Source organism: Nuphar pumila, chromosome 11, assembly GCF_984573655.1.
Source record: "Nuphar pumila chromosome 11, dmNupPumi1.hap1.1, whole genome shotgun sequence".
Taxonomy (NCBI): Eukaryota; Viridiplantae; Streptophyta; class Magnoliopsida; order Nymphaeales; family Nymphaeaceae; genus Nuphar; species Nuphar pumila.
In genome coordinates this window covers 1,734,484-1,760,700 of record NC_143259.1, presented here as the reverse complement: position 1 = coordinate 1,760,700, position 26,217 = coordinate 1,734,484, and the positions used below count along the sequence as shown (strand labels likewise).

At 36.7% G+C, this 26,217-nt stretch overlaps 1 protein-coding gene across 3 annotated transcripts; it reads left to right on the top strand.

The window, feature by feature from the left end:
- Positions 1 to 5: 5 nt before the first annotated feature.
- On the top strand, positions 6 to 26,216 carry LOC149821582 (Serine/Threonine-kinase). 3 transcript variants are annotated; one of them, XM_089980802.1, is made up of 9 exons: positions 6 to 224; positions 2,760 to 2,833; positions 3,048 to 3,128; positions 3,701 to 3,793; positions 15,671 to 15,790; positions 23,354 to 23,425; positions 24,148 to 24,225; positions 25,538 to 25,734; positions 25,830 to 26,216. In XM_089980802.1, exons 1-8 carry the CDS (start codon positions 143 to 145, stop codon positions 25,727 to 25,729), a joined length of 792 nt encoding a protein of 263 aa, XP_089836928.1. In that variant the 5' UTR covers positions 6 to 142; the 3' UTR covers positions 25,730 to 25,734; positions 25,830 to 26,216. The 3 variants fall into 3 exon arrangements, with proteins under 3 accessions (XP_089836928.1, XP_089836930.1, XP_089836929.1); XM_089980804.1 differs by lacking the exon at positions 3,048 to 3,128; XM_089980803.1 differs by lacking the exon at positions 24,148 to 24,225.
- Position 26,217: the final 1 nt, after the last annotated feature.

Genomic DNA, 26,217 nt, shown 5'->3' with positions numbered 1-26,217 from the left:
TCCTTCGTGCCCCCCACCGACTCGGTCGATCCCTTCCCGCCGCGACCTATCTGCGCACGCGCGCGCGCGCGCGAGAGAGAGAGTTCGTCCGTTTTCCTGTAGAAATTGCAGTGAATTCATCGACAATTTGATCGCTTCGACAATGGAGAACGATCGCCCGTGCGGTAGAAAAAGGGATCGAGACGAAGACGGAGAGGAACAACCAGACGATACCCTCTCACTCGGTCGGTTCTCGCTATACACCGTCTGTTTCAAAAATTTTTATTTCATGCATACAATTGATAGGGCTTCGTTGATCAAGAAGCCGCGATACTACGAAGCAACCACGACACATTCGCTGTTGTAGCTTCACGGAAGAAAAAATACGTCGATTTCTATTTTCTGAATTGTTTGGTTAAATCGTCGATCTTTAGGTCGCTGTTCTTTCAATCGTTCCATCGAATTTCGCCTTTTGATCACGCGGCGCCATTGTTAAAGTGTGAATGCTTTCATCAATTTAGGTAGAGAAGGTAGGATGGAATCGGATAACTTCGAGTTATAATCAGAACAAAAGAATCATGCTTCATGTTTGCATTTATCAATCCTGGTTTCATGATCGGTTACTTGTTGGAGAACGAGGACATAAATGTTTTGTTAAGACAAAGATCAGTTTCAAGTTTCGACAGTCTTTCCTCAGATAATCCATCTAGGAAATCTCCAGCTTTAAGCCCAGATCCAATCCATTTACTTGAATGTTTTCCCTCTACATGCCTCTTCTGAGGAGTATTCGTCTCCTTGTATTGTCCAGTTAGAGATATGCTGCTTGAGGCTTTCTTTTTTGGGGGTTCCAGTCACCGGCCGAGCAACACTATCCGTCTCATTTCTTGAATTCGAATGCATTTCAATTAGGCGCATGACTCAGGACTAAAATTTCCTTGTTCTATGCAGAGAACAACCTTACATTTAGCGATACGATGATTGCTCTTAGAATCATGCGCGCTCAGTTTCCAAAAATTGAAAAGGTTAGCACCACGATGCAGAGATGAATTCTCACAATGGAAGCGGATCTTTGACAATGGTTTTCTTTCATCGTTGCTTATTTTGTGCTCCTTTTTCTTAGTATAGCGCGGACTAAGCTAACTTGTTGTCTATAGCCAATTCTCTTTCTTTGATAGTGGTCATAGGGGTGTTCAGAAAGGATCTGATCTACGATAGAGATGGAAACCTGTGCGGGGGCAGGGGCGGAGCGGGTTCAATCCCCGTCATTTGCCCATCAATAAATGGACCATTTGCTTGGGCCGGAGACATAATCTAACATTTCCCAACTAGAAATAATTTCTTCTTCTTTGGTTTCAAAACTATCACTTTGCACTTAAGGCTTCTTTTTTGAGTTTGAGCTGGACAGCTTCTCGGGGCTTTTAAACTCATCCAAGCTATTGGTAACCGATTGAAACATAAAAACCTGTTATTCACGCCTCCTACTTGGATTCCGCCCCTGTTCACTTTTTCAACAGAAAGAGTTACCAAAGTAACCAGTGATGGATCACTTTTTCAACGAGATGCTTTCGTTGTTTATGGATGAAGAAGTCAGCCTCACGACTGGAAGGAAGGACTTTCACTGACTTGGTTGCTTGCTTGAGTAGTGTTTCCAAAGGTTTTCACTGAAGGTTTCCCGCGGATCAATGTTCGGAGGTTGTTTCCCTGAGTTCCTATAAAGAGAACCTTCCTGTATTGGATTGGCCTTTTATCCTTTTAAAGCAAATGCAAAAACCCTACTTTGTATTGCTAAGCTGGCTTCTGATCTAAATCTAAGGCGCGTCGCCAGAAGCTTTCGGTAGCTTGCTTCCAAGCAGGCCAACGAGCTTTGCCCTTTGGTGAGCAGAGCAGAACGAGCATGCCTTGCTTTGCTATACAAGCAAACTAACCTTAACTATAGCTTCATTTCTCGAGGAAAGTTACTTTGCTCGTTCCTAGCTACAGGCTTTGCGAGGCCACTACATGATGCTTTGCTAGTGCTTTCACCTTTTTGATAAATAGGCCACGAGGGAGAAAGAGATCTTTGCCGGTGCTGACTTGGATCTCGAGTGACGGAATAAGGCAGCCAGGCGCTCTGCGTGGCTGTGAATCAAGTACGGAGCAGCAATGCTTGGTCAATCGCAAGGCAAGCCTTACCTAATCATTGTTGTGCCGCAACCCTTGTAGCCTATAAGTGGAGAGTGAGAGTAAGCGTAAGCTAACCAAGGAGGCCAATAGCATGATCTCTGATCGGTCTGTGTGGCAGAATTTCGTGTGTACTCACTCGGTAACTCATCGACTTGAATAATCAAGCAGTGAGTACTGATGTGCCTCAGACTTGATGCGAAAGCACAATGTCCACCATTCTTCCAACTAGTACCTGTAGTGCATTTTTTTAGACCGGACTCTGCTTAAAATAGTCCATGTCTATTTGTTATCCGACTTTTCTCTCTAGTTCCCTGTTATGCATCGTTGGTTGCTCTGGGGGACCTTGATGACTTGGTTGAATCTCTTCTCACAGTCGGGCATGTATTCTATACTTTCTATAAGAAAGAAATCTATTATGTAAATCGTGCTGTCACTGGTCTTGTCATTACTGATTCCCATTTCTGCTTCTTTTCTCCAGTTAGAGATATGCTGCTTGAGGTTTTCTTTTTTTGGGGTTCCAGTCACGGCCTAGCAACACTATCCGTCTTATTTCTTGAATTCGAATGTATTTCAATTTGGCACATGACTTGGGACTAACATTTTCTTGTTCTATGCAGAGAACGACCTTACATTTAGTGATACGATGATTGCTCTTAGAATCATGAGCGCTCAGTTTCCAAAAATTGAAAAGGTTAGCACCACAATGCAGAGATGAATTCTCACAATGGAAGCGGATCTTTGACAATGGTTTTCTTTCATCCTTGCGTATTTTGTGATAATCATTGACTCCACAATCTTTTTAACTTGGGAAAATATTTTCTTGTTTCAATTTCTTGATTTACATGTTATTTTAAATTATGGGTTTGATGCACGGATCACACTCTTTTATCTTACAAGCATTTCAGGTTTCAGTTCAGCCTTTCATTCTGCGTTCACAGCTATACAGCAGTGTGAAGGATAGGACACAAGTTGACAGGGAATTAGAGGTTTGCTTTCCTGGCTTCCTGAGATGTTTGTGGTTATTGAACTTGAACTGTTAATGGTGTTTGCTTGACTACAGAAAGTCCAATCAATTCAGATTTTTTCTTTTATGTTGTATGTTTACACAAGGAACTTTTGTAAAACTTAAGCAAAACTGTGTTACATGATTTGTTTGTTGAGCTAAAGGGTTGATGACTTATTGATGGTGCCTTTTGAGCAATTTATTTGAAATGAAGATGGACATGCTGTTTATTCTTTTAAGAGGTTTAATGCTTTTTTTATGAGAGTTTTGTTTTCTCTTAGATGCAACATGTTGCTTAGCCTTATTGTCACAAGGATTTGACTGTGCTAAAGGGTTTCTTTTGCACATCGATTGTATCCTTTCTTGATTGGTCGCTTTGTGTGATGCTGAAAATAGTATTCTTTTGGTCATTTTAGCATACATCGTTTCTCTTTTCATTTATGATTGCTATGAGCTTTGTCTTTAGCACTAGAACCGAGAATGGGATTCATTGTTGCTGAATGATCATGTACCTTTCTGCTTACTGATTTAGATGTGGTTTTCTGCTTTTTGCAGTCCTTGAGAAGGGTTAAAATTTTGCGGATATTCAAGTTAAACACAGGAAAAGATGATCAAGCTATCATGTTTATGGATGACTATCTAAACCAGGTTCTTATTGTTATTTAACTTGATGGCATTCACCTTTGCTTGTTCTTAGTTTTAGGCATGCCCTTGAGTTACTTATTTTTCGTTGCCTATTGAACTTCCAATGTTTGAGAGCTTTTCTTAGCATGTTTTACATATTCTCTTTGTTTCTTCTCTACATGTAGGCCGCATTCATTGTAAATTTGCTGTATTTCATAGTTTGTGGGCATCTGCGTGTACCATAAAGAATCCATATGAATGAACTCACATGAGATTAGAGGTTCAGGAAGATAAGACAATCTTATTTTCTGATGTCATATTGGTGGGGGAAATTTTCTTGTTGCTGAAGTTTCTGCTTCAAGCTATCTATCTCACATAGGTGTGGATGCAAATGACACAATACAACAATTTCGGAAAACTTGGGTTATATATAATATATATACGATACAGTGTATTGTCGGATGCCCCAGGCGTCAGATGAGCTTGAACACACATCATGTGTCAATTTTTTTTCAAAAAATCATTCTTTAGCGGCGGTCTTCCACCACTGCTAAAAACTGTTTGAACACAAAAATTTTTGCACTGCTGATCACACACAATCAGCGGTACAATTTCGTCTGATTTGCATTGGACTTTTTGGGTGTTTGATGATACACCCTACTCTCTCTCTCTCTCTCTCTCTCTCTCTCTCTAGAGAGAGAGAGAGAGAGAGAGTCGATGCCTACACTAATCCATGGCTACTGCTGCCTACGGGGCTTTTGAAGGGTTCTTTTTCATGTTTTTCTCAAATCTGACCATACAGATGTTCTACGTGTTTGATTTTATAGGAATGGACTCTTGCATCATTCGATTCCGACTCGCAGCCAGGTTTTTATAAGGTTTGAAAATCGATGGTGTAAGATTTTTATAAATATCATAAATATTCAAGGTTTTATAAATATCATAAACCATGGATAGGTTTTTATAAGGTTTGAAAATCTACGGTCTACAATTTTCATAATTTTTCAAGATGAAAAATTCAGATTTTTTCATAAAGAAAACATGAATTAAGTGTCATTTTCTAGCAAATCGACCATGCCGAACGCATCTGCACAGTCAGATTTGGGTAAAACAATTCGGAAACACCTCCTTCGCTTGCAGTTGGCTGCTGTAGGCAGTTACTCCCTTCTCTCTCTATATATATAGTGGGGAGTGGGTGCCTACCAAAGTTTGGAGCCTACTGAGAGCAAACAAAGGTTTTTTGGGGGTGTTTTTCACAAGTCTGACCCAGTAAATGTGTTCATCATGGTCGAATTACTAGAAAATGACACTTGGATCACATTTTTTCTATGAAAAATGTGAATTTTTCATCTTGAATAATTATGAAAATTGTAGACCATGGATTTTCAAACTTTATAAAAACCTATCCACATTCGGAATCAGATGATTCAAGAGTCCATTCTTATAAAATCAAGTATGTAGAACACATCTGTACCATCAGGTTTGAGAAAAACATGAAAAAAAACTTTAGAAGCCTGGTAGGCAGCTACCCCCTACTCTCTCTCTCTCTATATATATTATATTTCATGAAATGCATTTAAAATCATATGATAAAAAATTTCCTTAGAATTTGAAGTTTTTGATTTGGACAATTTTGGACTGGTAAGAGTTGACCAAGTCCAAAACTGGACCAAAATGGTTGGTGCGGGTTGACGTTACACCATGTCAACTGATTCTTTGGGGGTGGAGAAGTCCACATGTTGCATAGACCTCAAGTTATTGGAAATTTTTAGCTTATGGGTTTAGGGATCCGATGACATGTTAATTATAGTCACAGGATATGTGTTCATTGATTAACCATAAGGCCAGACCATAGTTATACATTGGGTAGCAATACATTGCATGGCATACGAGAGCACAGAAAACCCTATATAGTTTAATGATCATATCCAAGCCTATAAAGGTCTTTGGACACTTATTACTCCATCCTAGTACTGATGACTATGCCTTCCAATTCTGTTTGCTTTCATATTTCCTTGGTAACGTTAACTAATTAAATGTAGCACCATCAGGAACTACAACAATTCGGCACATATAGGAAAAAATGTAGGTTCATCTAGTGCTGCCATTAATATTGTTTTGGATTTAAGTAGTGTTCCCTCCCAGCCTCTCCTTGATTTAGAATTTGGAATCTAATGCCTACTCAGTTGTTGACCACTTGTTGGCCATTGCTATTCAATACCATGCTCATATTCTATCTACAAAAAGAGCAATTATTACCACTTATTTGTATAATCTCACAAAATATCTCTTGATTTTTGTTTCTCGTATTTTTCCTCCTATTGTAGTTTTAATTCGATTTCTGCAGTTCCTTTTTTTTTCCTCAATTTTTTTGTGGATCATAGTTTTGCTTCTTCGATCTCATTATTTTATTAGTGGATTGATTTTCTTTTGTTATATGTTTTTCTGTAACGACCCCAATTCATACCCTTTAAAAATGCGGAATATTTTTTTTTCTAAGAGTTGCGGAAACCTTCCCAGAGATCTGGGTCCTCACAGTTCCACTTTCTATTGGATAGCCCAACCACCACAAACGAAGTTGCAATCATCATCCATATCAACCAACTAAAACTCTTTTATTAATGAGTAAGAAAATTTCAAAGACAAGGTTTTATTCAACTGAAAATAAAGCGACAACTGGAAATAAGCAAGAAGAATTTAAGAAAGAGTCACTTTGTCCTCTGTTGAAGCTGATAAGCCCAAGTATGACTCTCATCCATCCCCAGTAGTCAGTCCAGCCTCTCTGTTCACCATGTTCTGTGAAAAACCAACAAAGTAGGGTGTCAGAACCGAAATTCTGAGCACAACTACTTCTAAAGAAACCAGGTGAGAGAAAGAACATGCATAAGATTTCATGCAGTGATTTAAGTGAGTGCAGATATAAAATTTGCAACGTTCAAATATCCATAACTACCAATAATTGCATATACTCACCAGTCAAGAACAGTAAAGCAGTGTCATATATCAAGAACTAAATAATCAAACCTTGCAGCATGATTTCACAAAGTAAATCATATGCTACCACCAAATTATGTCATGATATCAAGAATGATTCACACATGTATGATCTAATGCATAACAGAAAAATGCATGACTATGTGCAATGCATGATTTCTTCTGTTATCTTTCATTTAAGTTCCATCTTTCCATATGCATGCCCTATTAGATGCACACATCCTTAAGTTCCTCTTTTTAATTACAATTGCCCGCGGATACACCAAACGGGTATAATCCCCGAGATCAAGTAGGTTCTCAGGGTAGCTTAACACACAATTTGTATTTTATTACTGGGTTCCAACTTAGCCCTCGACCGATATTAGGAAACAACACCATCCATCGGAACATTAGACCTCCACATCTAATGTCGGGGACAACATGGACACCCCACGCCCACAAGTGCCACTTCATTGGTACCATAACAACAGTTGTGTCAAACACACCACTCCCGGGTAAAGTGGCGGACTCTCCCTAAAACCGTGGCCAGGAAAAAGAATCTCAATATCGGGTTCAGGGGACCAGATTACAGCACACGGAGTTTTTGTATCCTCACAGTCTCCCAAAGACCGAATATCCAAGATTCTCATACTCCAGATGAGATATCCCAGAATGTACATTACATTGTTCTTATTTATTATATTTTTATTTAAGTCCATTCTTTAAGTTTGCAACACCATATGCAAAAGTAAAGTGAAAAGCTCGCATCCTCTCTTGCGGGGACCCATTCGGGACTCCAGCCCGTATAAACCACTAGAACAGTGTAGTAACGTGTCAAACCATCTTATGTGGTTTAAGTGATGCAGTTAAAACATATGTGAAAGAAAACCAAACCCACGGCTCTCCAGGTCGATGACGTCCATTTAGGCCATCAATGCACCACATAATAAAGCCAAATTAGTGTTTCATTCATAACACTAGGCCAAAGTGCCAAAAGCATGTGCACTTATGCAATCATACACCCAAACATATGCATGTCATAATTCATTCATATGCATTTTCAATATGTGTGTGTTACCTACATCACATACGGGTATTAACCAAATCCATGGTTTCTTTAAGTGTGTGAGTGTACATGTACCATTTCACATATAAATCAAGCATTCATGCCCAAGAAGAATTATCAATAACCAAATCATACTCACCTTCCAGATTTCACAACTAGTATGATGGAAAGCAATACAACATTTACATAATTACTAGGCAAAAGTGTAAGTTTTGTCATATGCTAGGGAAGTTAGTCGGGCTTACCAATCCCAGACCCGCCAACCTCCTAGCTAGAAGTTTAGTCAATTCAGTCCAGCAAGTAATACTCTCAATGTCACTTTATATTGAACTTCATATTATAAAGCATATAACCCCATCGGCTATTCATATGATAACCAAATGAATGTACCTTAGTCAAATCATAAGTGAAAGGAAAACAAGCCCACACAGATGCAGTTTCATGATATGATTATCAATTTTAGTTCAACATGAAACAACCCTCACATATGCAGTTTTAAATAACAATTGGATTCCTTCTTACATCGAAATGATTCTTTTATATGAAATTTACACTTACACATTCTGAAATTTACACTTACAGCTAAAATTTATAAATCTAGCAATGACAATAATAACCAAGACATTATTTATATATACATACATAGTCAGTTGGAACAAATACTGACTTTAATTCTAATCCAAAACATTGCATAGTCCTTTTTTCTTTGTTCACTATAGGCCAGCAAAAGCAAGTCATTCTTCAATTGTATGCATCCTTTAGGAAGTGAAGTGCATCATGTGATATGGATCCTTTATAACTAATTATGAAAGCAAAACAGGGCATTTTTCTTCATATAAACTAAACACCTAAAATACCAAAACAAAAGAGATCCAAATGAAAATGAGAATTTCAACCAATCAAAACCCAACATTAGCAGCATGTACAACCCAGCAAACTACTCAACACAAACCCCTATAGATGTGACTATATATTCTTTAGCAGCAGTCACAACCCTTCAAACTTTTCAGTGCCCATTCTGGCTTAATCCATACTGTTGGGCTAAACTATATAGATGCATATTCAGGTTTAACATCAAGGCAAAAAAAGAAAACAACTCAAGCACAATCAAATATTTGTTATTCAGATGATTACCGATAGGAATAAGCATGACTTAAGAACAGGAAAACAGAAAAAAAATCAAAAATAGACTAACAGTGGACATTCACACCCGAGTTAATATACTTAGCAAATAATCAGTTTTAGGAGCAGAGTGGCACAGTGACAAACTTGCAGTAATGTCTTACAGTGATTCTGGGTTTGGGATTCCACCCAAACGAGATCCCCAAACAGAATTTAACATGCATCATACCTTAATTCCCAATCAAGAAAACCCAAATCGGCTGAATTGGGGTTTTCGTCAATCATCCCCAAATCCCTCCTTCGTGACAACCGAAACCCCAAATCAAAGATTTTGGGGTTTCCATTGTGGGATTTACCAAAACTTTTCCCCCTTAAAAATCGAAAACTGAGAACCCCACATTAGGAACCCTTAAGGAAAAATTTTAGACCTAAAATCGTTCAATAGGTTTACTAGATGAGGTCTACAACGAAAACCCCCAAATTCCCCATTCATTGTTAGCAAACACTTTTTTCCTAAATCGGAACCCCCCCTTTTTTTATCGATTTAGGGCCTCACCGAAACCCCATCACCGCTTGAATACAACAAAAGAAAAGAAACTGAAATCCCTACCGAAAACCCCAAATTTCTCAAAATTTTTCGGGCGTTACGAACCCCACCTCCCAAATCACTACCCAAAATCGAACTCAGGTTCGATTCCTCACCCAAATCCAAGAAGAGCCGTACCTTATCCGGCGATCCTTCCGGTGATCGGAGGCTGCAATCGCGTGGGTAGGGCCGGCTGGGATTGCTCCTTGCTGCTGCCGTGACAGGGAGCTCGCTGGAGGTCGGCGATGGTGGATGTGGGTTGCCGCAACTTTTTCCGGCGATCTTCTACCCTCCGGCGCACGCACACACACACACACAGAGAGAGAGAGAGAGAGAGAGAGAGACGAGTGAAGAGGGGCACCTCTCCACTCCCTTTTATCGACCAAGACCCCCCCTCCATGCCGAGATGGGGGGAGATGGGTTACGCCCTGCGTAACCCCCCTGCCCCCCTTTCTGTTTTCAGATTCTTGAAACAAGAATCGTGCGGCACGATTCTGTTTAAAGCTTTTCTTTAAAAGCTGGACTCGGGTCCGGGTCCGAGCCTGTGACCCGCGATACCAAATCCAGTCTACAACTGGATCCGGGTCGCCAAACGCTAGCGGATCTTCAGTTGGATCCTTGCGGGTCCAACAGTTGTTTATTTATTTTTTTCTTATAATTAATATTAATTATTTATTTAATTTGAATTTAACATTATACATATAATTTAACCCCCATCAATATGGATCCGCAAGTTGGATCCAAGTGGATCCAACTGTGGATCCTCGAATTCGCTCTCTCTATATATATATTTATGTATATTTCTATTTTATTACTAATATTAATATTATTTTAATATAACGCAAATATTTAAGCATAAATACCCCTTTATGGGTCTTGGATCCGAAACTGGATCCCAGGCCCAAATCACCCATATGTCATAATATATTTAAATAAATGCTTAAAACTATGGTTATTACATTTTCAATGTTGGATGGTGAAATGAAATGGTGGTCTTCTACAAATGCACTTGAATCCACAAAGGAAATGTCTATAAAGACACTTCAAGCAAACCCATAAAAGGGTATAAAAGGAAGAACACAACAATAAATAAACAAATCTTTATTGATAATAAAAATGCTTCAGAAGGATTCAAGTGTTCTACAATAGAGGGGTTCACCCTTATTTATACAAAAGGATTGGAATGGGGAGAGCTCTCCCAAAAAGAGTTGTTGGACTCTAGTCCAACGACTCTTATTGTATTATATATATGTTATAATTTTTACATTTTAACACTCCCCCTCAAACTTACAGTACAATGAGCGAAAGTTTGTTTAAGAGAAAGTGAAATTTGGGAGCAACGAGAGGCTTGGTGAAGAACTCTGCTAATTGACACTCTGATGTAACATATGACAAATTAATGGTTCCATGTAGATATTTGTCTCTGACGTAGTGGCAGTCCATTTCAATATGTTTAGTGCGTCCGTGAAATGTTCGGTTGCTTGCAGTGTAGATCGCACTCTTGTTGTCACAACATATACATGAAGTTGTGTTCAACTTTCATGTCGACAAGCAGACGTTTAAGCCAAACTACTTCCATAGTTGTGGTTGTCATGGCTCAATATTCACCTTTTGTAGACGAGAGAGAGACCTTTTATTGCTTTTTGCATCTCCACGAGATTAATGATTCACCTAGAAAGACAGAAAAAACAGTGGTTGAGTGTCTGTTATTGGGATTACCTCCCTAATTCACATCAGTATATGCAATTAGATCTAGTGAGGAGGTAGAAGACAAGAAAAGTCCTCGTGAAAGAGAGGACTTAATATATCTAATAATATGCAGAACGACTCCCATGTGAACAGTGGTAAGAGCATGTTAGAACTGGCTGGATATGTGTACAACGTGTGTTATATCTGGTTTGGTAATGGAAAGATAGGAAAGTGTTCCAATAAGCTGTCTGGAAGGAGTAGGATCTTCAAGAGATTCTCCATCATCAATTATCATCTTAACATTGACAACTTTTAGAGTGTCTACTTTCTTATCATCTGTAATTACAGACTTGAAAACAATATCAAAAACAAATTTAGATTGAGACATTAAATACCCATGAGGGGAATAAACAACTTCAATTCCTAAAAAATATCTTAATAAACCTAAATCAGTCATTTCAAAATGAGTTTTAAGTTTTTTTATGTTTTTAACTCTCTGTTTATTTCCTTCGGTGATGTTCATGTCATCCACATAGAGAAGAAGTACTATAATCCCTGCATCAGAATTTTTAATAAACAAAGTAATGTCAGTCAAACAAGATTGAAAACCAATATTAAGCATAACCTGCTTAAACCTATCATACCAAGCTTTTGGTGCTTGTTTAAGACCATAAAGAGTTTTTTCTAAAGTAATAGCTTTACCCTTGGTAATACTAATACCAGGTGGGGCTTTCATGTACACTTCTTCAACTAGGTTTCCATTTAAAAATGCATTTTTGACATTCATATGAAATATGAGTCATTTTCTAACAGTGGTCATACGAGCAACTGGGGCAAAGGTTTCTTTATAATTGATGCCATATTCTTAGGCATATCCTTTGACTACTAATTGGGTTTTATATCTCTCAAGAGTTCTGTCACTCTTGGTTTTAACTTTGTACACCCATCTATATCCTATAGGTTTCTTACCTAGAGGAAGATCTTGAATAGTCCAAGTAGAAGCCTTTTCAAGTGCATCTAACTTAGTTTTCATAGTTTATACCCTTTTTACATGATTTTTGGCTTCATAGTACGATGATGGTTCCTCATATGAGTGTATTAATGTAATAACTGCCCTATATGTGGGTGAAAAGGATTTGTATGATACAAATTTTTCAGGAGGCCTCGAAACTTGAGATGACCTTTTGGTGGATACTTTGGAATATTTTTCTAGTGCACATGAATTTGACTCTCTTCGTCTGGATATTTATAAACTAACATCCCTATAGATTTGCTCTTTATTATCGTCATTGTGTTCGAGATCAATCGTACTTTGATCATTGTCAAAGTCACATTCAAGATCATATTCAATAGGTATTGAGGTCAAATCTATTAGGAAAGAATATTCAGTGACTTCCTTAGGTTTTTCAAAATCAAAGAAAATTTTTTTTATGGAAAGATACATTTCTTGATACATATAGTTGTTAATTTTGAAAGTAAAAACACCTATAGCTTTTTTTATTATCATCATATCCTAAAAAGGCATAAGGAATCACACATGGAGAGGGTTTGTCATTTTTGTTAGTGAAAACAAAGCACTTGCATCCAAACCCTCTCAATCTAGAGTAATCTGGAGAAAGATTCACAAGTTTTTTAATTGGAGTTATATTTTTCAAAGTGGAAGATGGCATTCGATTAATAAGATAAGTAGCAGTTAGGACAACTTCTGCCCAAAATTCCTTTGGAACATGATTTGCTATTAATAAAGTCCTAGTTGTTTTCATGATGTGTCGATGTTTATGTTTGGCCAGTCCATTTTGTTATGGTGTGTATGGACAAGAACTTTGATGCGTAATGTCATGTAAACTAAGATAGTTTTTGAATTCTTTTGACATAAATTCTCTCCCTGAATCTGTGTAAAAAATGGATATATCATTTTAAAATTTGTTTTTAACCATGTTATGAAACGTTTGAAAGTATGAAAAGACTTTCGATTTATATTTAAGGAAGTAAATCCAAGTATGCCTAAAAAAATTATCAAAAAAAATGACATAATATGCAAATCCACCTTTTGAAACAATTGGTGCAGGACCCTAAACATTCAAGTGGTTTGGAATAAACAAAGGTTCTATCACGAAATGACAATCTTTTCATTTTGCCAAGAATATAATCTTTACAAGTAAAATTTTCAGAATTACAAAAATTTTCAAGACTAAGAAAATGTTGGATTTTGGCCATATGAGGATGATCAAGTCTTTTGTGTCACAAATTCAACTCTATTTTCTGAATATTATAACAGAAAGCATTCTTAGACAATTCCAAAAATCTATGTAATAGAGTCCTCCTTCTCTATGGCCTTCCCCAATCAGCTTTCTTGACTGACAATCCTGTACCCAACAACCATGAGAAGAAAAGAAGACATTACATCTATAATCAATTATTTGAGAAATAGATAAAAGATTTAAATTTAGTTTAAGAATATATCCAACTTCTAGAATAAAAGATTTCTTAGATTTATGATTTTTTAAAAAAAAATTTATTCCTTCTATTTCAAGAGAGGTTCCATCAAGTGTAAAAACTTTTGACACACTTAACTTATTTTTAAAATATCTCGATAAGCTATTGTTATTGGGGTCATATGAAAAAAAAAAAACACCAGAGTCAAGAAGCCAAGGAAAGTTACCTAGATCGGAAAAGGATGAAACAACTGCTCCAGTTAGGCTTCAGATGAGGAGGAAGCTCCTTTGATAAGAGGTTGGAGAATCTCCATTAATTGAGTCATAGAAACCGGTGCATCTTGATCTTTGGGTTCCAATCCAACAGTTGTGACTCTCTTTTCTCTTAGCTCTTTAAGTTTAGGACATTGAGGCCTATAGTGCCCTGGTTCATGACAGCGGTGACAAATGACTTTTCTTTTGTCAAAGTCATCATTTTGTCTATTGAAATGTGGTGGCCTACAAGAGCGTACATGGTTACTCAGTCTAGACACTGCTAGAACGAAATCATCTTCTAGTTTTGGAGTATTCTTTTTAATTTTATTTTCCTCTATAGTTAGTATCTCTATAGTATCAACGATAGAGGGAATATTTTCTCGATGAAGAAGAGCTGATTTAGTCGACTCAAATTCCGGTTTTAAACTGTTTATAAATTGATAAAAATGCTCCATATCAAGTTTTTTATGGAGCTCAATATCTTCATGACAATGCCATTTTGGCTCTAAAAGATCCAATTCCTCCCAAAGTTCGGACAACTCATTATAATATTCTTGAATGGTTTTATCTATTTGAGTCATTGTCTGAACTTTGTATTGTAAATTGCACATATGTGTAATATCTTTGAGGGAATACATATTTTTAAGATATTCTCAAGCCTTATCAGCATGTTCGAACTTAGCGAGACTAGAACATTTTTTAATGTCTACTCTATTAATTAGCTATGACGTAATTTTTGCATGCCCTATCCTCCATTCTTTTCATTTCTTTTCATAGGTGGTTAACGCCTTGCTTTTCTCCTCTTCCGTTGGAGGAACTTATTTATCGCCTTCTATTTTAGTGAGAGATAGTTTAGGTTTCGAATCAGAGCCATCCACTATACCCCATAGCTCTTTTCCCCAAATCTGGTGCTTCGTAATCGAAGACCACATTATATAATTAGTATCATTTAGCTTCATGGGTATGATGGTAATCTTATCATTGTCATCCATCTTTTACAAGGGTGAAAAATAATTAGATGAGAGAAGAAAAAGAGAAAAGAGGAGAAAAGAGAATAAGAGAGGATGAAATACAAACTTTTGTAGTAAAAGAGGCTCTTCAATAGCCTCATTTCTTCAACGAATCTTCTTGAGCCAAGAACAAGGTGATGAAACACCTTTTGCAAGTGAGGCACGAAAAACGAGGTGGAAACTCTTCAAGATCTATGATCTCCCTTGCTCTGATACCATGAAATGAAATGATGGTCTTCCACAAATGCACTTGAATCCACCAAGAGAATGTCTATAAAGACACTTCAAGCAAACTCATAAAAGGATATAAAAGGAAGAACACAACAATAAATAAATAAATCTTTATTGATAATAAAAATGCTTAAGAAGCATTCAAGTGTTTTACACTGGAGGGGTTCACCCCTATTTATACAAAAGGATTGGAATGGGGAGAGCTCACTTTGAGCTCTCCCAAAAAGAGTCATTGGACTCTAGTCCAACGACTCTTATTTAAGCCGCAACAGCTACAACCTAGTCAAGTTCTTGTTAGAACTTGACTAGATTATATATCTAGTTCACATTGAACTAGATATATAAAAAGAATAAAATAACGAAAGTAAAAACTATAATAAAATATATATATATATATATATTAATAATATAATATAATAATATTATTATATATATGTTACAATTTTTACATTTTAACAGATGGTACCTGCTATTTTAATTATGTTTCACCATGAATCTTGACTTATCTGGTGTAATGTTTTGTTCTATTTCTAGGTAGATGCTGCTGTTAAAAGGGTAAATGTAAAAAAGTCAGTGGATGGTGCTGTTTTTGAGTGGTTCAAGATGTATGTCCTTGCTTCCAACCTTGATGTCAATATTGGACATCATGAACTGGTAAGCCCTTTGGTTTTGTCATCAAGTAGGTTGTCTTTATCATAATTGTTATGTTTATATGCTTGTGTTCTTATTTTTCTTCTTTCTCTTTGTGGTCTTTGAAGTATCTAAACTGGGAAGACTGTATTGGGCATTTAGACATGCATATTATTTCTTAATGTAGTATCACAGTCATTGATCACTGACATGTTGAAAATGTTATGTCACTATAAAATAAATGAAGGAAAAATGCCATGATACTTTCAAGATATCACTCTACTTACTATAATATCAATTAAATCTTCTGAGATATTGTAAGTTCTTGGGAATATTTCATGCTCTTTATAGGCGCCCCTCTGATCATAGAAGTGTGGATATATATATATATATATATATATATATATATATATATATATATATATATATATATATTTAGTTAGTTATTTATTTATATCTTTTCTTATATTATTCAATTTGGATAAAACCTTTTCAATATGTTACATATTTTCTCTGTGTTATCAATAGCTTTCAACTTCTTAATATTGTTTTGACAAAAAAAAAAAAGAAATGATTTACTTGATTTTTCCAAGATTTTCATTTTCACTGAGGTTTTCCCAAGACTTTCCCTTGATTTGTTGGAAAATGACAATATCCCCAAAAACTGCCATCTCAAGATATTGCTGAAACTCGTATCGGTGATTATGGCAAGCATTCATGCATGTTTTTTGCAACTTCTGACATCATAAATAATTAGTGCATGAAAATACTCAAATGATTGCATGAAAATCCAGAAGCATGCATGGATTGATGGTTTGATGCATCAATTAGTTCACTTGTGGATGGTCAGTTGGCTGGGCCTTACGGAGTTCCTACTTCCTATATAAGAGAAATTTTAAAATAAAGAAAAGCAAACAATATCAAATTGAAATATTATGTCCAGAAAAGATTGAGGGGATATGTTGGTGTTTCAAACAAAAAACTAAGACATGCATAAAAAGGAAAACATTCACAGAACTGCCAAAGCTATTAGCTTGGGCGTACTGGACTTCTTGAAATTCATGATAATATATCAGGATTTTTTGCATTGTAGTCGTACATGAGCTTATCCCGTTTTGCCACAGTTGGCTGTAATCAAATACTTTTTGTTAAAATATGTACACTTATATATATATATATATACATACATATATATATATATATAAGTTCATTATATACCGAAATACCCATCAAGGGTATTTCAGTCTTTTCACTGTAATAGGCCCATTAGGGGCTGTCAACCTGATTTTTTCTTTTTGTTTTTTTGTAATTTTTATTTTCTTGTTTTTTGTATTTTTTGGAGCAGCTCCAAAGTGACTGTTGGAGCTGCTCCCAATGGAAATATGACCGTTGGGAGCAGCCCAACAGCCACTTTGGGCTGCTCCCTTTGAGGTTCTTGTATTATAAATAGGCCACAAGAGGCCTTGTATTTCTTAACTCATTTTATGAGTGTCTCTATGCAATAACAAATTTATTTGACCCTTGTGTGGGTGATTTGATGATTCAATCAAGTATTTTACTTGATTGAAAGTGTGTTCTTGCATGTTTTGGATTTGATCTATTTCATTACATGGTATCAAAACTTTGGTGGTCCGAAAGCAATTCTTTAGAATATAGATCGTGATAGTATCAAGAGGAGGATCGTGAGCTTGACAGATACAACGAATTGTGGATTGTTGCATCGGAAAGCATGTCATCTTTCAAGCAAGTCTTCTATTACGTTTTTTTTTTCTTCCACTTTCTCTTCTCTTTATTCTCTCTTTCTTTACCTTTTCTCTTCACATTGTAAAGAAATGAAGAATGAAAGGAAAGTAATAGTCTCTATTTCTGTACGCCTAAATGATACAAACTATGTGATGTGGGCATCCATAGTGAAACACAAAATATGGAAAAAAGAACTTTGGGGTTCGGTGGACGGTATCGAAAAAGCGCCTAAACTCATTCTTACAAAATTTGAGAATGGGAAGAAAGTGGCTCTTTAAGGAGAGGAAATGGGTAAAGCCGTTTCCGACTATGAAAAAAGATGGAAAGAATGGAGGATGAGTCATTCCAAGATAATTGAATCACTCATCAATAGTGTGGACATCTACAAGTGTTCTAGTTTGGCGAAATTTGATTTCGCTAGTGATGCGTGAAAATATCTTAAAGACATTATAGTCTTAAATATATTGCACACATATGTATTGTTCAAAACAAGGTAAGAACCATAACTCAAGGAGAGATGAACATTAGGGAATACTACAATACACTCTATTCTTTGGGATGAATTGGCTCTTCTTGAGCTAAAATGACATTGCCTATAAGATGTAGAACTCTGTGAAAACCAAATTAAAACGGATCATTTCTACCAATTTATTAATGAGCTTAGACTCAAATTTGAAGAACCAAGTCGGCTCTTCTTCATAGAGGAGGTATACCATTCATAGTGGAAACTCTTGAAGAATTGATTATGGAGGAAAATAGATTGAAAAAGCCTTCCGTTTCAAAAGATGAAGAATCTGTGCTTGCCATGTCAAAGCCCAGTAATCATCATAGAAGCTATAAAAATGAGAGGAATAAAAAGAGGGGTGATCATGAATACAAAAAAGGTGGAAAGATAATTTATTATCATTATTACGAACTGGGACATATCAATCCTTTTTGTCGCAAAAGAAAGAAGATGGTCATAAAAAAAGAGTTGCTTCGGTTGAAAGGAGTGATATAGATGACTTCAAGTGCATTGACTCGCTCTCTTTGGCTCAACTAATGGAGGCGCTACAACCCATGCTTAATGCTCAAGCTCTCTCTTTTTCGGGAGCAGTCATATCTACAAGTGGTGACATTGGTAAGATCTCTTGAATCCTTGACTCTGGTGCTTCTTTTCATATGATACCGAATAAGTCCATATTGTTCGAATGTAAGCTTGACCCAAATGACTCTTATGTTTCAACCGTCGATGGAACATTCTTGAAAATCAAAAGTTTTAGGATTTTTTTAAAAGCATCCAATCTTTCATATACCAAATATTGTAGTAGTACCAAAATTAAATTTAAATCTTTTATCAGTTTCTTAAATTATGGGTTATGGTTGCAAAGTACTATTTTCATCTAATAATTGTCTAATACAGGATCTCTAGTCTGGGAAGCCGATTGGGCGAGACCAGAGTTACCAGTCGAGGAAGCGGGAGCGGGAAGCGATACGGGAAGCGGGAGCGGGAAGCGAGGCAACAAACAACAACAACAACAACTACGCCTTCATCCCAAAACAATTGGGGTCAGCGATATGAACCAAAAAAGAAATTCATTTTGGGTCTTCCACATGAATCCTTTTCCTCCAATCATTTCTATCCAACGCCATGTCCTCGGTGAGGTTCAAAGCATTCATATCCTTTCCTATCATCTCCATCCAAGTCTTCCTAGGCCTACCCCGACCTCTTTTAACTAATATATTTTCCCATTTCTCCAACCTTCTAAATGGAGCATCATTAGGCCTTCGCCGAATATGTCCAAACCACCGTAAACGATTCTCTCGCATCTTATTTTCAATGGGTGCAACACCTACCTTCTTACGTATCTCTTCGTTCCGAATCTTATCTTTTATTGTATTTCCACACATCCATCTAAGCATCCGCATCTCAGCGGGAAGCGAGGCACTTTCAAAAATTTAGGAAGCGGGGAAGCGTGGGACCACTTAGAAGAAAATTCCGAACCGTCTCGGAAACGACCTAGGAAGCGAACCGGAAGCGAGGGGAAGCGAAAAAATGAAAAAAATGGGGAAGCGAGGGGGAAGCGTGGGGGAAGCGCGCTTCCCATTTATGGGAAGCGCGTTTCCCATAAAAGGGGGACGCGCTTCCCATAAAAGGGAAGCGCGCTTCCCAAAAAAGGGGGACGCTTCCCCTCACGCTTCGGAAGCGCGACGTTTCGCGCTTCCGAAGCGCGCTTCGGGGAAGCGCGCTTCCCCTTTTGCCTAGGCGCTTCCGGTAACTCTGGGCGAGACCATAGAAGAGAAGATCTCTATGTCGTGAATGATCTTGAGTTACCAAAATAACCATTTTGTAATTTTGTGAAAAAAAAATATAGAAATTTGGCACAAAAGACTAGGACATCCTAGCGTGACCAAATTACACTTGTTTCAATTTCTTTCAAATTATAAAGAAAGAGATTTTGTGCATGAAGATTGCATTCTTGGAAAAATGAAGTCTTTGCCCTTTGGACCAAAACATTTTATAACTAAGAACCCATTTGAGTTAGTACATTCGGATGTATGGGGACCGACTCCAGTCGTATCCAAATGAGGGGTATCTTATTATATTGTGTTTGTAGATGACTATAATAGACATTCTTGGATATTTTTTCTAAAAAAAAATCGGAAGTATTTGATTATTTTAAAAAAATTTATTGTTATATTAAGAATTAATTAAAAACTAATATTCAAATTTTTAGAACCGATAATTGGGGAAAATTTATGTCAAAAGAATTTAAAAATTATCTTGACCTAAATGGGATTATTCACTAAAAATCGTGTCCATACACTCCTCAACAAAATGGACTAACCGGGAGGAAACATAGTCACATTATTGAAACCATTAGAACACTTCTTGTGTCTAGAAATCTTTCAAAAGATTTTTGGGCCGAAGCCACCCTTACAGCAGTCTATTTGATAAATAGAATGCCTTTCAAAAACATTGAAAATATCTTTCCTATTGAAAAACTTTTTAAAACATCTCCCGATTATAAAAGGTTAAGGGTCTTTGAATGCAAATGTTTTGTCCTTACCAATAGGAATGACAATTTTTTTCCAAAAGCAATCCCTTGTGGTTTTTTAGGCTATGACGAAAGCAAAAAGGATATAGATGTTATAACATTGAAAAAAACAAATTGTATGTTTCTCGAAATGTCACTTTTCTTGAAAATGAAATTGGTTTTTACAAGTAAAAAATCCAAGAGAGTTGTGATTATTCATTTCTTTTTGACCTTGTCAATGAACATGAACGGCATGAAATTATTTATGACACACATGAGAGTAGAAACGAAGACACACATAATGCAAGTGAGAATGTGAATGGGGGTCTTAATGATATAGACCCATCTCACAATGATATACAAACCTATGCTCGACGTACTGAAGATCATTCACCATGTGCTTTAGAAAGATATTCTCAAAATCAAGAAGTAGATTCTTCTAGTCTTAGAAAATCCATAAAAATTTCAAAAGCTCTTAGTAGATTTGTATTCTATGATTCCTTTGAACCAAGGTATAGATCATGCCTAATGGCCATACACTTATATTCCGAACCACAATCTTATCATGAGGCTAAACATCATCTAGAATGGATTAAAGCCATGAATGATGAATTAGAAGCCTTGAAAAAAGCAAAAACTTGAGAAATCTAAACATTAGATAAAGAAAGGAAAACTATAGGATGTAGATGGGTGTATAAGATAAAAACCAAATGCGATGAAATATTAGAACGATACAAAGATAGGTTAGTAGTCAAGGGATACAATCAAGAATATGAAATTGACTACGGTGAGACATTTGCCCTAGTTGCTCGAATGACAATTGTTAGAACTCTCATTGTTATAACCTCGATTAAAAAATGACCTATATTTCAAATGGACGTAAAGAATGTGTTTTTGAATGGTAATCTGGATGAGGAGGTTTACATGGATCCCCCACCAAGCTTGAACTTAGCACATGGGAAAACTCTTCGGTTACTCAAGCCTTGTATGGATTAAAACAAGCTCCCAAAGCTTGGTATGATAGGTTCAGTAATGTAATGACACTTCATTTTAAATCTTGTTTTACTGACACTGCGTTGTTTGTTAAGTCTTCCAATGCAAGGATGATGATCTTACTACTTTATGTAGATGACATGATAATCACATGAGGTAATATGTATGGAGTTAACCATATCAAAGATGTGCTTAAAGCCAACTTTTATATGACAGATCTTGGCTTTTTGCGGTATTTTCTTGGAATAAAAGTTGTTTACTCACTTCGTGGTTATTTTTTGTCACAGATTAAGTATACAACAGAAATCATTAAACGATCAGGACTATCAGATGAAAAATAAGTTGATACTCCGGAGGTCATAAATGCCAAAATGAAGAAAGATGATGACGAACTTCTACAAGATTAAACTCCCTACAGACAAATGATTTGAGCTTTGTTTTATCTTTTCATTACCCGTCCTTATATCTCTCATGCTTTTCATTTTGTTAAACATGCTCCCACTACGGTACATATGAATGTTGTAATGAGAATTGTTAGATATATTAAGAATTTCATTAATCATGGATTGTTTTTATCATTCTCTTGTTAGAAATCGTTGCATATTCTGATTCTGACTGAGGAGGCGATGTAAATGATAGACGCTCAACCACTGGTTTATGTGTATTTGTAGGTGATTCCTTAATCTCATGGCGATGTAAGAAGCAGCAGAAGATGTCGGTTTTCTATACTAAAGCTGAGTATTGTGCCATGGCAACAACCACATCTGAGTTAGTATGGTTGCGGCAACTACTAGAAGACCTGAGAATTCACATTGCAGAACCCTCCAGACTATGCTGTGAAAACAAGAGCGCCGTCTACATTGCAATCAATCATACATTTCATGAGAGGACAAAACATATTGAAATGGATTGCCATTATGTTCGTGAAGAATTTCTGAAGAAAACCATCGCATTGTCATACGTTCCTTCAGAATACCAACTAGCGAACTTCTTTACTAAAGCGCTTCCATCACGTAGATTCCATTTTCTACTCGGCAAACTCTCGGTTGTCTCACCATGAGTTTGAGGAGGTGTGTTAAAATATGAACACTATATATATATATATATATACCGAAATACCCATCAAGGGTATTTCGGTCTTTTTATTGTAATAGGCGTCAGCCAATTAGAGGCTGACAACCTGCTTTTTTCTTTTTGTTTTTTTTGTAATTTTTATTTTTTATTTTTGTTTTTTGTACTTTTTGAAGCAGCTCCGAAGTGACTGTTGGAGCTGCTCCCAACTGTTATAAATATGACCGTTGAGAGCAGCCCAACAGCCACTTTGGGCTGCTCCCTTTGAGGTTCTTGTATTATAAATAGGCCACAAGAGGCCTTGTATTTCTTAACTCATTTTACGAGTGTCTCTATGCAATAACAAATTTATTTGATCCTTGTGTGGGTGATTTGATGATTCAATCAAATATTCTACTTGATTGAAAATGTGTTCTTGCATGTTTATTGGATTGGATCCATTTCATTACACTTTTAATACCTGTTTGTTATAACACTCATCTGTTATTTCACCTCTTTGTTCAATTGCTTGTTGTTTGAATACAATATATTTGTTTATTTTGTGGTTGCTTCTTCTTATTCTTAAATTGACACTCACAAGACTACCTTGAGCGTGCTCAATCCTTTCATTGTTCAAGTTATACTTTCTGATAGTTCATAAAATTTGGTCTCTCTTTTAAATACAAGAAAAATTTCCAGTCTTTTTGCATAGTGCGATGTATTCATTTATAATTCATGTTTCTGTTTTCTTTTTACAGTATTGGTACTCTTTGCTGCATTGCAGTGTTCTCTCCTATCATCTGGAGGCAACGTGAAGGATGATCATATATCTCTCCTGATTAATGCTGGTCTTTTGGTAAGTAGAATATATCCAAGTATCATCTGCTTTAGGGGTAGATATGCTGTTATTCCATTAGTACTTTTTGGTGCCTATTTGCAAGTAGAACTGGCTGGAAGTGTTTCGTCAAAATTTATGCATTAAATATTTGTAAAACTGTTCCTTTTCCTATCTGGTTTCAGTTCATCTGTCTGTAATCCTGTGCACATCATATGGAACTGAATGAAACAAGTCATCATTCAAAGTGAGACATAATTGCAGTGTTATCTCTTTGACCTGCGGATTATTTATGAAATTTAAAGTATGGGATATATCTTTTGGTATCTTTTACACAATTTTAATGTAACAAGAGATTTTTTTCCTGTTATATTTGATGTTGATGCTTTATTTAAGCAGTACTATATGTAGTGTGGTTTATTAAAGATTTTTGCTTGTATGCTAAATGGTGGAAGCTATAGTTTCCATTATTTTGTGCTGCCTTTTCAACTTTTCTCTAATTTTTGTTCTTTCACCATTTTTTACCCACTTTTAGCTTTAGGTTTTTCGGCTTTACTGGTTCATGTGAATAATGCTATCTTAGTTGTGTACTACTTGTAGTGGCCATCTGGGCTGTAAACTTCTGAATTCTAGTTCCATTTGATGGAAATTAGTGAATCATGCAGTTATTTTGGTTTTCAAGTGGTGGACTTGATCTCCATAGTGATTTTTTGGTTTGTCTAAGAATTCTGCCATTATTGCAGACACGCCAACTGGCTGACTCAGACATGTACTGGTTTGCAATTCCATATATTGGAACTTTGCTCAAGGGCCTGTCTCAGGTATCTATAGAGTAACGACTTCATATGATGCTTCTTTATTACTGCATAACACATTTTGCATAATGTGGAGATAACAGATTTTGTTGATATGAGTGTCAGCTATCTTGTGCTTTATAGGTGTGTCATTTGCATACAGAAACATATTAGCAGTTTGTGAAGGGTAACCATGGAAGATGTTTTAGACTTTTTCTTTGAATTTTTTTCACATATAGCATATGTGTGTGTGTGTGAGAGAGAGAGAGGCTGCCATGGGTTGCATGGAAGATACCAGAAACGTGTGCTTCATGTGTGTGTGTGTCTGTGCGTGGTGCTGGACTCGGACTTGGTATTGGGAGAATTTGCAGTCTCACCCCCATTAGGGCTGTACAAGAACTGAGCCTGGCTGTTCAAGCTTGACTCATATTTTAATTAAGGTATATCCTTAATTATTCTAATATTTCTAAATTGTTAGCATGTAGGAGTTGAACGTCACCACTTGTTAGGCAGATAGGATTCTAATACCCCAACATCCTTTTTATGATACAATACTATGGATTTGATGAACATCTAACCAAGCTTATTATGCGCTTGACAAGCCTGTGCCCAATGGTATCTCTATGACTGGTGTATACTGTATAGGGAGGCATAATGGGGGGCTAAAATGGAGTATCCATGTGGCATAGCCCAACGCTTTAGCTTGATTTGTTTGTTAAAGGAGTGGGCTCAATTTAGGCTCTTAGACGAGACTCGAGAGGCTCAGCTTGTTGCTGGTCCATGTCCTCCATTTTTAGCATTGTTTTGACACTAGCTTGGCAGGAGGTGTCACCTGTCCGATGGTACTACCATGCCATGTTCTGACTTACATTTTCACAGTTGTGCTGAAAGATGGGAATGAAACAGATTAAGGAAAAACATATGTATGTGTGTGTGTGTGTGAGAGAGAGAGAGAGAGGGAGAGACTATTACTTTTTGCTGTGAAATGTAGTCGCTTTTGTATGTCATGTTGTGGTTATTTTTGTTTGTTGAACCAAATCACGTGTATGCTTGCATTTAGCTTGTAGCAAACTTGAGTGCTAGAGGGTTGAAGTACTCATTTTGTCACTTTTCATCATCGACTCCCGCTGAGTTCATTAGCAACAGGAAAATGACCAAATTGATGACTAGGGTTTGTGGTTTATACTCTTGAATTCCTTCACTGCAAAGCCAATTGTTATGATTGGTTTCCATAGGCTCGCTGTTCTCTTCTGCATGTGTTCGTAGCTGAGTTGGGTGACTTCTGATTCCGTGGCTTCTTTGAACCTGGTTGCGATACTATTTTGATTGTTTTGTGTAGGGAAGGAAGGAGCTCATCTCTTTCCTTAATCGCCGGAAATACAAGGAGATGCTGCTATCCCTTCTTGAGAAGAAGCGACTCCGATTTTCACAGCTGGGTATAAGGTTTCATCTGAGGGATTTGATTGGCTCTGGTCACCTTAAAACAGTTGAAACTCCAGCTGGTTTGCTTGTTCGAGTAGCTAAAGATTGACACAGGTAATGCTTCACTTTCACAACTGTCTTTTGGGTTTTTTCATTATCAAATAGTGTAAATTGGTTAAGAAAAATTTACTTTGTTATTGCACGAGCAGGAGTGGTGCTTGCATTAAAAAAACATGGGATGCATTCCATCCGATAGCTTGGGAGGGTATGGTGGACAATATCAGCAAAATATCATGGGGTCTTGGAAGGATGTATTCTTTCTTTCTTTAGTTTATTCCTTCTTCCTCGTTTTCTTTTTCGTCCATAACAGAGGACAGTATAATTTCTATCAGAGAAATTATTAAGGTGGTATTTTCATGGCGAATCTGATAAATCATGTTGACGGTGAGGATGCCTAATGTAACCCAAGAAAACTCAGCTATTAGATCAATGATTTGTTTACCCACCTTTAGGTTTACAAAAATAACTATTGACAGCTGAGTGCTGACTTCTGCAACGTGAGCATACATGCATAATTATAAAAAGAATTACTAGTTT